This window comes from Eleutherodactylus coqui, chromosome 11 (genome assembly GCF_035609145.1).
Source record: "Eleutherodactylus coqui strain aEleCoq1 chromosome 11, aEleCoq1.hap1, whole genome shotgun sequence".
In the NCBI taxonomy this organism is placed as follows: Eukaryota; Metazoa; Chordata; class Amphibia; order Anura; family Eleutherodactylidae; genus Eleutherodactylus; species Eleutherodactylus coqui.
Genome location: NC_089847.1, coordinates 4,246,817 through 4,265,108, shown reverse-complemented (window position 1 = coordinate 4,265,108; position 18,292 = coordinate 4,246,817). Strand labels below are relative to the sequence as shown.

Below are 18,292 nucleotides of genomic sequence, written 5' to 3'. Positions count from 1 at the left end.
GGACAGGCTGCCACGGGAGGTGGGGAGTTCTCCTTCAATGGAAGTCTTCATATGTCTGGGATGATATAGTGAATCCTGCACTGAGCAGGGGGTTGGACCCCCGGAGGACCTGATGACCCCGGAGGACCCTTCTAACACTCTTTGATTCTATGTTCTTTCATGTAAGTGTATTTTGCGTGTGCATTTCATTTGCGCAAAATAATTTGCAGCATGTTATATGTTTGTATGTATTGCGCATGTAAATAGCCCATATTGAACTAATTAAACTTAATTCCTATTGAAATTAATGGGAGCGCACTTGTTTGTTTTTTCATGCGTGTGCAAAAAATACAGTAAAATACAAACACACACAAACACAGCGCCCATTACAGCGCCCATTACAGCGCTAACGCATGCTTTAGTACGTTTGTGCCCTTGTGAAGACGGCCTTACTTTTGTCAGCATAGTATATGAGGAATGGGAAATATTCATAAGCCACTGATATAGAGACGTATCTGGAAGCAATATGCGTGGCATTGGACGCCGCGCCGCTCCTCGTAGATCCAACAACAGATGGTTTGTGAAGGAACACAAGATATGCTGCCAATATTCTGCTACAGTTTGGAGAGTAAATGGAGCTGCGCATCTGAAACAGAGTGTCCGCCCTTCCCAGAGATTCAGGGACCTTTCACACGGGGCGGAACAGTTCGCACAACGCACTGCAAGCAGCGATAAATCTTACAGGCTACCTGTGGATTTTGATGCAGAATTGAAAATGGTGTAAAACCTGCCTGCAATCTACAGGAGAGAGAGAGAACACCCTGCTGACCATAAGAGCTTACACTCTACAGGAGAGAGAGGACCCTGCTGACCATAAGAGCTGACACTCTACAGGAGAGAGAGAGAAGACCCTGCAGACCATAAGAGTTTACACTCTACAAGAGAGATAGGACCCTGCTGACCATAAGAGCTTACACTCTACAGGAGAGAGAGAGAACACCCTGCTGACCATAAGAGCTTACACTCTACAGGAGAGAGAGAGAAGACCCTGCAGACCATAAGAGCTTACTCTCTACAGGAGAGAGAGAGGACCCTGCTGACCATAAGAGCTTACACTCTACAGGAGAGAGAGAGGACCCTGCTGACCATAAGAGCTTACACTGTACAGGAGAGAGAGAAGACCCTGCAGACCATAAGAGTTTACACTCTACAAGAGAGAGGACCCTGCAGACCATAAGAGCTTACACTCTACAGGAGAGACACAGGGGACCCCACTGACCCTAAGAGCTGACACTCTACAGGAGAGAGAGAGAAGACCCTGCAGACCATAAGAGCTTACACTCTACAGGAGAGGGAGAGGACCCTGCTGACCATAAGAGCTCACACTCTACAGGAGAGAGAGAGAGCGAAGACCCTGCGGACCATAAGAGTTTACACTCTACAAGAGAGAGAGGACCCAGCTGAACATAAGAGCTGACACTCTACAGGAGAGAGAGAGAGAGAGAGAGAGAGAGAGAGGATTCTGTTGACCATAAGAGCTTACACTCTGCAGGAGAGGACCCAGCTGAACATAAGAGCTGACACTCTACAAGAGAGAAAGCACTCTGCTGACCATAAGAGCTTACACTCTACAGGAGAGAGAGAGAGAGAACCCTGCTGACCATAAGAGTTGATTCTCTACAAGAGAGAGAAAGCACTCTGCTGACCATAAGAGCTTACACTCTACAAGAGAGAGAGAGTGAGAGAGATGACCCTGCTGACCATAAGAGCTTACACTCTACAGGAGGGAGAGAGAGAGAGAGAGAGGATCCTGCTGAGCAGAAGAGCTTACACTCTACAAGAGAGAGAGAGGATCGTGCTGAGCATAAGAGCTGACACTCTACGAGAGAGAGAGAGAGAGAGGATCATGCTGAGCAGAAGAGCTGACACTCTGCAGGAGAGAGAAAACCCAGCTGACCATCTCATTTGTCAGTGACGTGTGGTATCGGTGTCGCTGTGGCTCGATCTGGTGTTGTCATGATCCTTTGTCATTGCCTTCCCTTTGGCCCGGGCCGGACTCGTTCTGCACATCAGGGCTGCTGAGATCATCTTAAACTTTGTTGTGAAATCCCTTTCTTGTGGAGGGGGAGGAGGGAGCGCAGCAGGAGAGGAGCAGGAGGTCCGTAGCTGTGCAGTGTCTCTACCTGGCGAAGGAGATGGCTGTGTTACTTCTGCTCTTCGTGGCGTCCGTTTTCCTGATAAAGTGCTACATAGAGCAGCGGCCGGCCGGCCCCTCAGACTATTACCCCGCACCTGGAGGACCCTGGTTCTGCATCAAGAGGTTTATCTACCTGAAGCTGTTCCCCTACTTCCCCCAAAAAAACGAATCCTACAGAGCCCTGCTAGGGAGAGGAATACGAGAGACCCCAGACGACCCAAGTGGGTTCGCACGTGTGCTGGAGGAGCCTCAGAAGCTGGCGGACAGTCCTTATGTGAGTAGCTGCCACTGATGTCATGTGATAGACCCTTACTCTAATATATAAGGGCACTTTGGGGCGGGGCGGCTCCACAGGTGTATTAATATTTTATATTACGGGTTTTTATGGATGTGGCCATATCAGGTATGTGGAGATTTTTTTGTTCGGTTTCTTTCCTCATTGTGTAAGTCGGGAAAAAACTTTTTAAAAGTTTGGATGTCGCGGTCAGCGACGGCCGCAGCACCTGCAGGGTTAAACGGAGTAGAGCAGCGATTAGATGAGCAAGTGATCGGCATGGTACTCCTTTTCTGGAAAACAAAAAGAACCCCATATTTGACAATTAGAGAGCAAATATGTTGTCATATTGATGGGGGCCGATAACAAGTCCCAGCTACCCCCGGATGACACTTTAACCTAAATGTATGTCTTGGTTAGGGGGCAGCTCCTGCAAATGGACATCTATGTCCTTTGGATGGCGTGCGCTCAGAAGCTGCGCCCAAGCCATTTGGAGCCAAAGCTAGTTGAGAATGCCAACCGGCCTCCGGATGCAGCAACAGGAGTCTGTGACAATACCGATCCCTTCTGTGTACCCCGTACATGTCGCAATCACTGTTTACCGTGCCATATAAATACTTCGCAAAGGGAGGGCGCTCTAAAGTTATCAATCCCCTGTATGGAATTGTGGAAGGTCATTGGGTTGCCGTGGCAACAGGACACCAGGCAGTGGTGTCTGGGTCTGCTCTGACCTGTGATTGCTATGATTAGTAATAATGCATCGCAGTACAGAAGTACTACAGTGTATTATCACAGTGATCATAGCTCTGCAGTTTCAGGTTCCCTGCAGGGACATAGAAAATGTTAAACAAATAAAAATGGCAAAAAAGACATTCCCCTCTTTAAAAAACCCATCATGTTTGGTATCGTCACATCCGTAACAACCAGGACAAACGCTACAAACAAAGCAGAAAAACGTAACCCAAAATGATACCAGTAAAACTACAGCTTGTCAACAACGAACGAGCCTCCCAGAGCTCCACCCATGGGAAGTGAGAAAGTCATGTGACTGAATACAACCATGCAAATAAAAATTATTTTCCAAAAAAGGGGTTTTATTGTGCAAAAGTGGAAAATCCTAAAAAAAAAACCCTGTAATTTCGATATTTTCGTAATCATACCAACTGCCAGAAAAAATGTGTCATGTCATTTAGGGCTTATTTACACGAGCAAATATCGGCCCCTTCCCTCCCCCTCACCGACTCTCTGCCTCTCTCCTCCCCTCCGATTCTTTGCAATGGGAGTGGGTGGTATGGGGGCGGAGCTAAGCTCCCACCCCCTCCCTGCAGCCAGCAATGGGAGTAGCTCCGCCCCATCCCGCCACTCCCATTACAAACGCCGGAGTGGAGGAGAGAGACAGAAAGCCGGTGAGGTGGAGGGAAGAGGGGAACTGCTCAGATGGAAGCGTATATCGTATATATGAAGGACGCTCTAATAACTATGTATAGATATATCAGGTCAGTACAGAGATCTCTTCCATCATCTATTATACCCAGGACTGTAACAAGGGGGCGCTCTAATAACTATGTATAGATATATCAGGGGTCAGTACAGAGATCTCTTCCATCATCTATTATACCCAGGACTGTAACAAGGGGGCGCTCTAATAACTATGTATAGATATATCAGGGGTCAGTACAAAGATCTCTCCCATCATCTATTATACCCAGGACTGTAACAAGGGGGCGCTCTAATAACTATGTATAATATATCAGGGGTCAGTACAGAGATCTCTCCCATCATCTATTATACCTAGGACTGTAGCAAGGGGGCGCTCTAATAACTATGTATAATATATCAGGGGTCAGTACAGAGATCTCTCCCATCATCTATTATACCCAGGACTGTAGCAAGGGGGCGCTCTAATAACTATGTATAGATATATCAGGTCAGTACAGAGATCTCTCCTATCATCTATTATACCTAGGACTGTAGCAAGGGGGCGCTCTAATAACTATGTATAGATATATGAGGGGTCAGTACACAGATCTCTCCCATCATCTGTCATACCCAGGACTGTAACAAGGGGGCGCTCTAATAACTATGTATAGATATATCAGGAGTTAGTACAGAGATCTCTCCCATCATCTATTATATGCAGGACTGTAACAAGGGGGCGCTCTAATAACTATAATATATATGGGGTCAGTACAGAGATCTCTCCCATCATCTATTATACCTAGGACTGTAGCAAGGGGGCGCTCTAATAACTATGTATAATATATCAGGGGTCAGTACAGAGATCTCTCCCATCATCTATTATACCCAGGACTGTAACAAGGGGGCGCTCTAATAACTATGTATAATATATCAGGGGTCAGTACAGAGATCTCTCCCATCATCTATTATACCCAGGACTGTAACAAGGGGGCACTCTAATAACTATGTATAACATATCAGTGGTCAGTACAGAGATCTCTCCCATCATCTATTATACCCTGGACTGTAACATGGGGGCGCTCTAATAACTATGTATAGATGTATTAGGGGTCAGTACAGAGATACATAGTAACATAGTAACATAGTATGCAAGGCCGAATGAAGACATTGTCCATCTAGTCCAGCCTGTCTATCCTCCTGTGTTGATCCAGAGGAAGGCAAAAAACCCCAAGGCCAGAAGCCAATTAGCCCTTTTAGGGGAAAAATTCCTTCCTGACTCCCTAATGGCAATCAGACTGTTCCCTGGATCAACCCCTAATAGTTCCTACCTGCCTCTATACCAGGATTGACACTTAACCTAATATTTATATCCTGTAATATCCTTCTTCTCCAGAAAAACATCAAGTCCCCTTTTAAACTCCTCTGTGGATTTTGCCATATCTCTCCTATCATCTATTATACCCAGGACTGTAACAAGGGAGCGCTCTAATAACTATGTATAGATATATCAGTGGTCAGTACAGAGATCTCTCCTATCATCTATTATACCCAGGACTGTAACAAGGGGGCACTCTAATAACTATGTATAGATATATCAGGGGTCAGTACAGAGATCTCTCCCATCATCTATTATACCCAGGACTGTAACAAGGAGGCACTCTAATAACTATGTATAGATATATCAGGGGTCAGTACAGAGATCTCTCCCATCATCTATTATACCCAGGACTGTAACAAGGGGGCGCTCTAATAACTATGTATAGATATATCAGGGGTCAGTACAGAGATCTCTCCCATCATCTATTATACCCAGGACTGTAACAAGGGGGCGCTCTAATAACTATGTATAGATATATCAGGGGTCAGTACAGAGATCTCTCCCATCATCTATTATACCCAGGACTGTAACAAGGGGGCGCTCTAATAACTATGTATAGATATATCAGGGGTCAGTACAGAGATCTCCCCCATCATCTATTATACCCAGGACTGTAACAAGGGAGCGCTCTAATAACTATGTATAGATATATCAGTGGTCAGTACAGAGATCTCTCCCATCATCTATTATACCCAGGACTGTAACAAGGGGGCACTCTAATAACTATGTATAGATATATCAGGGGTCAGTACAGAGATCTCTCCCATCATCTATTATACCCAGGACTGTAACAAGGAGGCACTCTAATAACTATGTATAGATATATCAGGGGTCAGTACAGAGATCTCTCCCATCATCTATTATACCCAGGACTGTAACAAGGGGGCGCTCTAATAACTATGTATAGATATATCAGGGGTCAGTACAGAGATCTCTCCCATCATCTATTATACCCAGGACTGTAACAAGGGGGCGCTCTAATAACTATGTATAGATATATCAGGGGTCAGTACAGAGATCTCTCCCATCATCTATTATACCCAGGACTGTAACAAGAGGGCGCTCTAATAACTATGTATAGATATATCAGGGGACAGTACAGAGATCTCTACCATCTATTATAGCCAGGACTGTAACAAGGGGGCGCTCTAATAACTATGTACAGATTTATCAGGGGTCAGTGCAGAGATCTCTCCCATCATCTATTATACTCATGACTGTAACAAGGGGGCGCTCTAATAACTATGTATAATATATCTGGGGTCAGTACAGAGATCTCTCCCATCATCTATTATACCCAGGACTGTAACAAGGGGGCGCTCTAATAACTATGTATAATATATCTGGGGTCAGTACAGAGATCTCTCCCATCATCTATTATACCCAGGACTGTAACAAGGGGGCGCTCTAATAACTATGTATAGATATATCAGGGGTCAGTACAGAGATCTCTTCTATCATCTATATATACCCAGGACTGTAACAAGGGGGCGCTCTAATAACTATGTACAGATTTATCAGGGGTCAGTGCAGAGATCTCTCCCATCATCTATTATACTCATGACTGTAACAAGGAGGCGCTCTAATAACTATATCTATCTATCTATCTATCTATCTATCTATCTATCTATCTATCTATCTATCTATCTATCTATCTATCTATCTATCTATCTATCTATCTATCTATCTATCTATCTCAAAAGAACAAGTCCCCTGCCTGTGCCAGTAGTAATATACCCCCAGAGAAATGGTGGCTCCACAAAGTATGGACTTTAAGGGTGTGAATACTTACGCATGTTAACCTTTATTAAGCATATTAAGGGTGCAAAGTCAAAAAGAAGATTCCCAGAGATTCCTCTCTTAGGCCGCCTGTCCACAAGCGTTGCGAGCCGCAACCCGGGAGCAGGAGCCAGCTGATGGATCTCCGCGGTCAGCCTATCTGACAGATAGGTTCATCGCGGCAACTTGCAGCATGCTGAGATTTGCCGCCCGCGAGCGGACAATCGCTATGGTTCTCGGCTCGTGGACAGGGGGGGGCTGCGCTTTCCATAGCAACGCTATAGAGAGCGTTTACTGTGTACTTGTGGCCGGATTATTGCCGTGGGGAACGCAATACAAAAGTGCCCAGGAGCCTTATAGAAACTGCATATGGTTATTTTCCTCCATACAAGACAGACAACGTTTCCACCGCTGCTCTGGGTCTTTGTCAGCTCTCTTGTATGGAGGAGAATAACGATATGCAGTTTCTATGAGAGAGGAGTCTTCTTTGTGACTTTCCCCCTTGTGCTGCTCCACATCTTGCCTCGTTAGGCCTGGTGGTGGGATCCCCCAGGATTGACATCTGGGTACGTTTCAGGGAGCTGCGGTCGTTTGGTGGATTTGAATGCTTTCGCATATTAAGCTTCTGTATTATTCTTTGTGTCGCAGTTAATAGACTATTTTCGGCTCCAGAGCCTTCGGCGTGTTGTGTAACGTGAACCATCACAGGCTACAGACACCCAAATGTACTCTGTACTCCTAGGCTGTAATGCACAAAGCAGGATAGAACAGCACGGGGCTGAGTACTCCAGCGAGGCGCCGTACAGCTGCTAGCGTCCCGCTCCTGTATACATCATGGCCATGTTCTCCTTCCCTCACAGGCTATAGATTCCGTTTACTTCACAGCCTTCACAGAGGACGGTAAAAGCTTCATCATCACCCGTGTCGCCAGGAGAGCGGAGGGTCGCTGCGCCGTTTGGCTCTTCATGAGGCTGGATGGTGTCGGGGATTTTGAGGTAAGTGATGGGGGCTCCTTGCACCCATCTGTATTAGAGGCTCCGGCGCAGATCTGGCATGAAGAACCGGAGAAGAGTCATGTGGCATGAGAACAGCGTGGTGGAGTCCGTTACACGGGGAGTGTTTGGCGCTGTTCACTTCCGTCCGCTGCTGGCATTCCATTCTTATAACAGAGATATGAACGAGGGCTCTGCTGTTCATCATGGCGCTTACAGGAAGAATCAACCTCCCACTATCCTCCTCAGCGCTGCATCCAGGGCGCCCCAAGCCTTTATGCTGCCCGAGCCAAAGTGCGAAATAGCGTTCCCCCCGTGAAAAACAAACAAACCACAACACCCCTATGACAGGAGTTGGGAGCGCCAATACACAAGATGCCAACACAGATTAGTAGTGCCCTGACCGCGGAGAGCTGCGCCTGGCGCCACACGCCCAACCACTCCCCATACGTTGCACGATCTGCATTACATGATTCAACCGCCGTTCTCCAGAATGATAGCGACCATTACAGTCATTTCTGAGGAACGCATTAAACATGGGCTGTGTTTTTAAATCTTTGCTAAAGAAGAAGCGGGAGAGTGGCGCCTCCGTGCCCACAAATTTCCACAATTCCTTTCAATCAGTAGTAATAATAGTGACCCCATTAAGGGCCTCTTCAGTGATAGTGACTCTGTTAGGGGCCTCATTAGTGCTAGTGACTCTGTTAGGGGCCCTGGCATTAATAGTGACCCCCTTTAGGGGGCTTCAATAGTAACAGTGAATCTGTAAGGGCCCCAGTAATTGTGCTCCCCTTAGTGGCCCCAGTAGTAATAGGGAACTTCGTACCGGACCTCCAGCAACGGCAGTAGCCCCACAAGCAGTGCATTCAGTCTGTCCACAGCTCGAGGCGGGCAGCTGCCAAACTCTCTTCAGAGGCTTCGTCCCCTTCTCACCCAGCATCTGCACTACGTACAGGAACGCAGATGCTGGGGGGAGAGGTCAAGTGTCACAACCTCTGATGACAGTGCAGGCAAAGCGAGTGCACTGCTTGTTGGGTTGCTGCCTGGCTAGCTCATAGCTGTGAATGACTTTTTACTGGCCGGGTGGCAACCCAGCGCCCTCGCTTCATTGGAGGGGCACCTCTGGCTGCATCCCCTCACTATTCTTAGGGTAAAAGGTTTGTCCCATTTCATGAAGCTCGATAGGGGGATCCTCCTGGGCCCCCAACAATAGTGAGAGTGAAGGGGATGCAGCTCTGGTGTAGCGCTGACTTCCCTTAACTGTTTTTTTCCTGCACAGCCGCCCCCGATGACCCGGCCATGCGGAGAAAAAAGTTAAGAGACCCAGGCTGCTCCAGTGCTGCCCCTTCATTCTCACTATTGTCGGGGGTCCCAGAGGTCGGACCCCCAATGATTATAAAGGGATGATATATCAGACTTTATGAGATGCTACAAAAAACCCTTTTACCCCATTACTGCCCACCAGACACGTTGGCGTTAACAGATTCATGATCCTTGATATGTGGGCAGCATATGGCGGTATTATTTGTGTCCTGTATGGAGATATTATTTAGGCATTGTATGGTGGGATTATTCTACAGGGGGTTTCCAAAAGCTGGACCCAATCTGAAATCGATGTATCTCTGCGATCATGACCCGACCGGGAATTAAACCCTTAACGCTTGAAAGGGCGGAGCCTAAAGTTCCTGCCTCCCCCGGCGCACAACAGCCCCCTGCCTTAGTCTCAAGATGGCAACTCTGCAACACAAGGCATTTTGCATTCTGCCATTGCGGTGCAGCGTGCCTTTCAGCAGCATCCTGGCATTCATCGCTGGTTACTGACAATCTGAGGAAGCGGCTGTTTGTGGAAAGAACAGGAAACCGAGAGAAAAATTCAAGAGATTTTTCTGTAACGCCAAACGAATTCACTCATCGTGTCAGCCGAGAAGCGCGATCCCTCATATGGCGGTCTATCTCACGCTGAGGCGACATGTAACCCATTAATAATGCAGCCCCTTTTTTTGCGCATTTTCGGTTTTTCCTCCCGACTTTCTGCGGATCCGCACCGTTACAGCGACACCAAAAGTATAGACTTTATTTTGCGGCACTACTTTAAAAAATATATGTATATCTTTGGGAAAGAAGTATTTTCTGCCGCCATCTTCTGGCCGCCGTTGATTTGGTGGTAGAAGGGCTCATGTTTGTGGGCCGTCCCTTGGTGGCTATTAGGATCATTTTCAAGTACATACAAGTTTTTGGAAAAAGGTTTTATTTTAAACTTTGATTTTTCCTATTATTTTTTTTTTACTTTTTCTTCTGCTCTCCGTAGGGAACCTGAACTTGTGATGGTTTGATCGCTCATTGAGTATAATGCAATACCATAGTATTGCGTTATACTGTGTTCTGACAGGCAGTCTACCAAGATGAGACCCAGGCGTGTCTTAAGAGGCAGTCAGTCATGGCAGCCTAATGGCACCTCACAATCTCATCGCATAGGGCGAGGGGGCCGCGCATGGGGCCACCAATTGGAGCATTTAAATGCTGCTATCAGAACGGCAGCAGTGAGCTCAGTGGAAGAAGACAGAGGGGCGCTTGGGGCGAATTCAGCTGTTGTCTCGCTGTTGTCCGCACAGCAGTTATAACACACTTAGTAACTCAGCGTACCGTTTGTAACTTTTTGTGTCACTGTAACATGTTGCCAGTGTGAGATACACAGCTCTCAGGTTGGGTCCACCTCTTGGATACACCCTGTATGTGACGCCTTTATATCATGCTGAGATCCCTGTACAAATGATGACAGTGGGGGGAGATATCTGCTTGCTGCGCACAGACCCAGCCTCTGTAAATGCGGCCCCCCTGGACGGATGGAGTAATCATCAGATGGGGCGACTCCTTTGATGTAGATTTAAAGAACCTTTTTCTCTGTAGCATCAAGAACATCCCAACACTATCATGCCGTGTGAGGGGGACAGCAGCTGGAGCGCTGGGGGTCTCACAGTGATGCGTCTGGAGCCGTACAAGACATGGAGGATTTCTTTTGATGGTCCCTTAAGGTAGATATCACCTTCATGTTGCTTTTCCATGGGAATCAGGGATGCTGAGAGCTGCTGGAAAGAAACGAGAAGCGAGGTGCACGGCCTGATGTGTAATTGATGGGTGACTTAATATGCTAATGAGCTGACTACTAAGCCCACTCTGAAATGATAATGAGACGAATGCTAACCCCGCCCTTTGATAATGATATGACTATTGATCCCACCCTGTAATGATAATGAGATGAGGACTAACCCCGCCCTCTAATGATAATAAGATGACTGCTGACCCCATATGATAATGAGCACTAATCCTCTAATATAACTTTAATGACTCCACCCTCTAATAATAATGAGATGACTCTGCTAATCCCATCCTGTAATGATACAGCAATGACTCTGCTAATCCCACCCTGTAATGATACAGCAATGACTCTGCTAATCCCATCCTGTAATGATACAGCAATGACTCTGCTAATCCCACCCTTTAGTGATAATGAGATGACTGTTGATCCCGCCTTCTAGTAATATGACTCTGCTGAACCTACTATTTTCATTAGAGGGCAGGATCAGAGGGTGGTGGTGGTTCCTCTTCACTGGATAGCGCTGCTGCCTTCAAATTTCACCAAGGACAACATCTGCATAAACTTTGAAAAACTCCATACAGATGTTGCCCTAAGTAAAATCTGAACCCAGAACTTCAGCACTGCAAGGCAGCAGTGCTAACAGCTGAGGCAGCACACAAGAATAAACATAAAGAGAACATACAAACTCCATCCAGATGTTTCCCTTGGTCAGATTTCAACCAAGAACTCAAGTGCTACAAGACAACAATGCTAACCACTGAGCCGCCATGCTTGTTCTTCATTCTTCCTTCTCAGGAGGGCAAGAAGAAGACCAGGGAGAAGAAACACAAAAGAAAATGCAAACTCCATACAGATGTTGCCCTTCATGAGATTTGAGCTTAGAACCCCACCACTGCAAGGCAACAGTGCTAACCACTGAGCCACCAAGCTTATTTTCCTTCTTCCACCTGCTGCTTTTTTATTGTCAAGAGAATAAGAAGATGTTCCTTGTTCTCCTTCTTCTCCTTCCCTGTCACAGATGGAAGAGGGGGGACCCGACCAATCCCGCCTCTATCACCGATTTGTCCAGATTGACTGTTCCGAGCACCTCGCTGCTATGACCACTTGTCATGGCTGAGCTTCAATCCATCACTCTAGTGAGATTGCGAGTGTCGAGTCGCCAGACTACAGGTGGATTTGTAACCAGCTTTCATGGGGTTCTGTCTTATGCAAACCGAAAGCACAAATCACCCCCTGATCCGCCCTAACACACTCTAGTTCTCTACAATGATGCGCACATACACACACTACCACCAACTGTTCAGGGAAGCTGGGACCCAGATTATGAATTATAAACACAATCTTTGAAGTTTATGGTTTGTTTTAAAACGGACAAGGCTGACTAATAAATTGCAGCTTTATTTAAAAAAAACAACTAGCAGTGCAGATATATATATATAATATACCAAAAGGTTGTTACACGGGAGTAGAAGGGTATACAGCTATACATGGCAAGACAGTATCTTAAAATGAAACTGGAAAAAAATAAACGAAAGGTACCAGATTTGGGATTCTGGAAAATATATAGTAAGAATGCGCCTTATGAAACAATTAAATCTTCATTCCATACAAATGACGTATGGAAGGTGAATGAAAACTCACCTAGTGCTCGAAGGGTTAACCCTGCCCAGGGACAACCCTTCGGTACCCTTTGTCCAGGATAGCGTGTAGAAATCACTCTTTATCCGAAATCCACCTGGCGGAGTAGAGACGTCCAGGGTACACCAGCTTCTCTGGTCGACCAGGAGCTCGCCGGGAAATTACAACCGATGTTGGAAAGAAAGTTTCCCCTGCGCTGCAGAGGACCACGAGGGGGCGGTTTCTTCAGTTCATAAAACATTCCAGGTTTATTTCAGCTCCACGTTTCAGCACATAAACGGGCCTTCTTTATGCTTAAAATACAAGGAATCACAAACAGACATATATACTTACACGTTACTCACAACGAGGCATCATGGGATGTCCTCTGACGTCATTAATGGGGAGGGGCTCAATTCCCTCTAACGTGACAAATCACATGACCTTGTTTGGACCGCAAACATGCGTTCCAATTACTCACCCAACTGTATCACTACTCTCCAAACGAACGGAGAGAAGCAAACATCTTACTGCCGCTTTTATGAATGGGTCTATATCATTCATCATTCATCATTCATGAGTATTACTTGATTCATTCACAAAATATTCTCCACACATGAAAACACACGTAATAAAACAGAGTTACATTTGTTATAAAATTCCATAAGAATATTAGTAAATCCTAAACTTGTAAAAATAAAAGATGTATATAAATAAATATATATAAAAATATTAAACTAAGATGAATATGAAAATATGTTATAATTCGTGTGGAGCCACTGAAGCAATGGGGAAGCCCTTATGCTAGGCTTATCTCCAAAGGTTTGACAACAGGGGTCTGTGGAGCCCCGAATTATAAAGGGTCCCTCAGAACACCCCTTCCCCCGCCCCCTCTGATGTCATTCAGGAGGGCTGGGGTGGGGCCATGCATCCCTTGAGGAAAAATCCTAATTCCCCATTTCCCCCATATCTTGGCAGGAGGCCCTCCAATCGGGAATATAGGCCCAGCATATTTCTGGTCGTGGTTTTATCTACTCAGTGACATCAGGCATGGCACGTAAATTATAACTCATATTAGGATAGGACGTCCGCACGACTAATAACCATTATTAATAGCCCTATAATATGGCTTTCGGTGACAGGGAGTCTGCGGGGACTACATGAGGTCTAAAGCCTCACTGGGAGGAGGGTCAATTAACATCTACCTGTCACTGGCTAATTTTATTGCCATCATGATCCAAAGGCTTCATGAGGCCCAATGCATATCAGACGCCTCTCAGATGTGAGGGAGGAAGGGGAGATTAGAGCATCAAATTCATCTTTCCCGGTATCGTGAGCGGCAAGTTGCCATGGATTGTTGGGGGACACTTTATCAATAGCTGTATATCACATTCCTCTTCACTTTTTTCTTTTTCTTCTTCTCCTCCTTCTCCTGCCCATCCTTCTCTGTAAGAGGAGCAAGAAGGAGCAAAGGGAAAAAGGAGAAGAAAGAAGGACAGTGCCTTAGTTATTAGCACTATTGCTTTGTAGCGCTGGGGTCCTAAGTTCAAATCTGATCAAGAACAACATCTGCATGGACTTTGTATGTTCTCCTTGTGGTTCTTGATCGCCTCCCACAGAGATGGAAGAAGAAAGAACAAGCATGGTGGCTCAGTTGTTAGCACTGCTGCCCTGCAGTACTGGAGTTCTAGGTTCAAGTCTAAACAAGGGTGATGTCTGCATTAAGTTTTTCAAACTCTTTGTAGATGTTGTCCTCGATGAGATTTGAACTCCGGACCTCATGACTGCAAGGTGACAGTGCTAACCACTGAGCCTCATTCCTCGAAGAGGAGGCACGACCACTGGTGGGAATGAAGAATGGGTTGCTTTCCAGTTTCCTCCGTCTCTCGTTGACTAACTGGAAACATAAGTGCTGCGGTCTGCGCTCTTGTTCCAGGGATAAAAAAGGAACGGGGAAAGAAAATACAGAAACGGACTGAAACTGAAGGTCTTCCTTCCCAGGAGAACTGCAACATTTTCTTTACCTTTTAGGCTGGGTTCACACGGGGCGGATTTACCGCAGAAATTCCTTGCGGAATTTCACCGCGGCAAATCCGCATGCGGCCGCTAATCCCGGGATTAGCCAGCTATGTGGACGAGATTTCTCAGAAATCTCGTCCACACGGGACGGCAAATCCGCTGCGGCTAAGCCAGCCGAAGCCGTCGCTGCGGCGCTGATTTGCCGACCGCAGCATGTTCAATTTTTTTTTCCACTGCCGCTTCAAAACCGCCACGGTTCTCCTTCTTTGCTCTTTATGTAGGGAATGTGGCATATCTGCTCCCTAAAACAAGAACAGAATACATTGTACTAATGCAAACTGTAACGCTGTAACGACACCGACCTCAGGTGCTGGTTCATGGATCCTCTGAACCGGGATCAGATGGGTGAATACAGTGTGGTTAGCGGCACAGATAGTCAGATAAGGCTTGTTGATGATGTAGCAGAGCTGTGCAGGTAACAGAATGATGTAGCAGAGCTGTGCAGGTAACAGGCCAGACAAGGCTGGGTAACAGAAGCTGACCTGGTTTAGCAGTTTAAACGACCAGCCCTATGAAGAACTGCATTCATCCTCATAAATAAATGTGTGCAACATGGCGTCAATTTAGTGCCCATGGCGGTGCCTTTGATCTGGAGGCAGAAATCTCAATTGTATGTAATATAGCTGTGTGCTAATATGAAATGAATCACATAAAAGGTCTTCTTTTTGAGTATCTGGCATAGAGGGATCAGCCTTCGGTGCTTGATGTATGGCTATAAAGCCTAAATTATACACAATATGGATTTTAGGTAGAAGGTAAAAGTATGGGGTAAAGAGGTGGGGGATCCTAATGAAGTTGTACTCCTCTTACTCAACTGCCCCTCATTTTCTACCAATTTCTCTAAGGGAATCCATTTCTTTATTGAAGGGGACTGTAGGGTCCTCTGCAAGCTTTCTGTAATTGTGGTCATCTGATAGAATGCGCATTAACTGCTCATGGTAGTAGATAAGCTAACCCCTTTCCCATACATAAAGCCTATCTCCTGCGACGTGGCGCTATAATTTCACCATTGCTTCTAGGAATAATTGCCAGTGTCACTTACTGAAATTCCACTGTAAGTCCTTCCTGGAGTATACGGGGTATGGTGCCTCCTAAGGCCAATAGATCCCCTTTAGTATTACCTTACTGCTTTAGACAATGCGGTAGTTTAGGCTCCACTCTTCATAAATGGTGCCGCTTACGGCGTGATAGGAGTCATGTAATTATGAAGGTTGTCACATGGCCTGTACCCTTTAACCCTAGAGAAAGATGGTCACTTGTAACCGTCACCCACAAACGGAGATCGGTTGAGCTATCATCAATGGCAGATGTTCAGCAAGTGAACCGGATCCAATCACACCAACTGTAAAAATTGCCAGCCTTTATTCACAGCACCGCCGCTAACGTACAGCATAAAGACAGTCCGTGATTCCGGGGTTACAACCCACAGGGCCACCATCACTAGCGCTAGCTATCAACTGGAGGAACTTGGTTCAGATTGGAATATTAACCCCTTCATGACGCTGCCCCCTTTTTTCCCCCCTTTTTGTTTTTTCTTCCCCCCCTTTAAACAAATCCTAACTCCTTTATTTATCCGTCGCTGTCGGAGGGCTCGTTGTTTTTTCCGGGATGAGTTGTATTTTTCAATGGTGCTATTTAATGTACTAAAAAACTTTTCAAAAATTCTAAGTGGAGTAAACTGCGAAAAAACCCCCGACATTCCGCCATCTTTCAGTGCGTCTTGTTTTTACGGGTCGGTGCGATTACTGCGATACCAAACTTGTAGTGTTTTTTTTTTCTACTATACTACTCTTTTTTTTTCAAAGACATTTAATTTTTTTCAATTACTTTCTGCCGTGATGTGATAGAGGTGGACATGGAGGCTCTAGTACCCTGTTGTACCACCTCTAGCTTGGATACAAGATGTGATACGGGTGGGCATGGAGGCTCTAGTACCCTGTTGTACCACCTCTAGCTTGGATACAAGATGTGATATGGGTGGGCATGGAGGCTCTAGTACCCTGTTGTACTGCCTCTAGCTTGGATATAAGATGTGATATGGGTGGGCATGGAGGCTCTAGTACCCTATTGTATCACCTCTAGCTTGGATACAAGATGTGATACGGGTGGGCATGGAGGCTCTAGTACCCTGTTGTACCGCCTCTAGCTTGGATACAAGATGTGATACGGGTGGGCATGGAGGCTCTAGTACCTGTGAGGGATTAGCGTTTAGGGGCAGTAGCAGCGTGGGCATCCGCGGCCAGAGACAGTGACATCGGGCAACAACGTTCTTTAGTCCAGGCTTTGCCTGGGTTTATTGCAGCAGAAACAAAACCAAAACGGAAATAAACACCTGCTCGTCTGAGCGCTCACTATACATATGCTGGTTCCTGACTACTCACTGTCAGAATACTTCTTGCTTGCTGCACACAGCCAGTCCGGTCCTCAGACCTGTGGAGGTCTCACCACACCCTCCTGGGTGTTGAGGTTAGGGGCGTCACCCTGTCAACCTCGCCTTTTGGCTCTCTCACAGCCCACACGCTGGGCTAGCCGGGCTCCTTGCTCCGCAGAGCCCTCTCTCTGGCTCTCAGCCAGATGCTCTCTCTCTGGCTCTCAGCCAGACGCTCTCTCTCTGGCTCTCAGCCAGACGCTCTCTCTCTGGCTCTCAGCCAGACGCTCTCTCTCTGGCTCTCAGCCAGACGCTCTCTCTCTGGCTCTCAGCCAGACGCCCTCTCTCTAACCTGCAGGCCCAGGCTTTATAAGGCCTGGTACAAGCCCCACCTGGTACGTGGGAGTGGCCATCCCACCCTTCGCTTTGACCACTCCAGGAAAAGCCGGCCCGAACTATGCGGCTTGGAGCCACTTACAAACTACAACGTGTCAGTAACATAGCGTTACTGACACAGAAATGCTGGCTTCCTCCACCGAGCCCAGGCCGCTCGGTGGCATGTATCCACCCTCCAGCACTTTGGCAGTCACTGTCTCACATACCCTCCCCCTCTGTTCGAGCCTGTGGGTTCGGACACTTAGCTGTCCTGAAATGCGTCCTCGACAAGGCCTGGGTGTTGGGCCTTGGTCCCACGCTCAAAGTCTTTTCTTCTTGGCCCTCCAGGGTCAAAGCTCCAGGCTCGGGGGTCTCTTTCTAGTGCAAGAACCTTGTCTCTGTGTTCTTCCAGTTCCTTTACCTCTGACTCTGACTTTTTCTTGGTAGTATTCAGTTCGCTGATGAGCTGGTCCTTGGAGCCAGCATCCCTGTGATAGGCTTCTACCACTTGGACAAACAGTTTCTTCACTTTTGGGGTTTGCTTTTGTACGTCACTATTCTTTTGCTGCAGTTCTTTCAGGACTTCTGCGTCCACTTGTGAGACCTTCTGAGCCTCAGTAGTCTCCTTTTGTAAACATAAATTGGCATTCTTTACTACTTGTAACTTTTTCAGATTCTTTAACAAAATCCCCTTTTTTCTTTTCTGTCTGAACTGGGTTTTAGACATGTCTGGTCTCT

The 18,292-nt window shown here is 46.6% G+C and overlaps 1 protein-coding gene across 1 annotated transcript in view; it reads left to right on the top strand.

Moving 5' to 3' along the window:
• The first annotated feature begins 1,512 nt into the window (after positions 1–1,512).
• The window catches only part of LOC136582691 (uncharacterized), a 65,338-nt gene continuing 48,558 nt past the window's right edge, over positions 1,513–18,292 (top strand). The window contains exons 1-3 of the mRNA XM_066583883.1: positions 1,513–2,450; positions 7,887–8,021; positions 10,926–11,050. Of these exons, the coding sequence (XP_066439980.1) occupies positions 2,175–2,450; positions 7,887–8,021; positions 10,926–11,050 (536 nt within the window). The 5' untranslated portion in view covers positions 1,513–2,174. The remainder of the gene's footprint in view (positions 2,451–7,886; positions 8,022–10,925; positions 11,051–18,292) is intronic.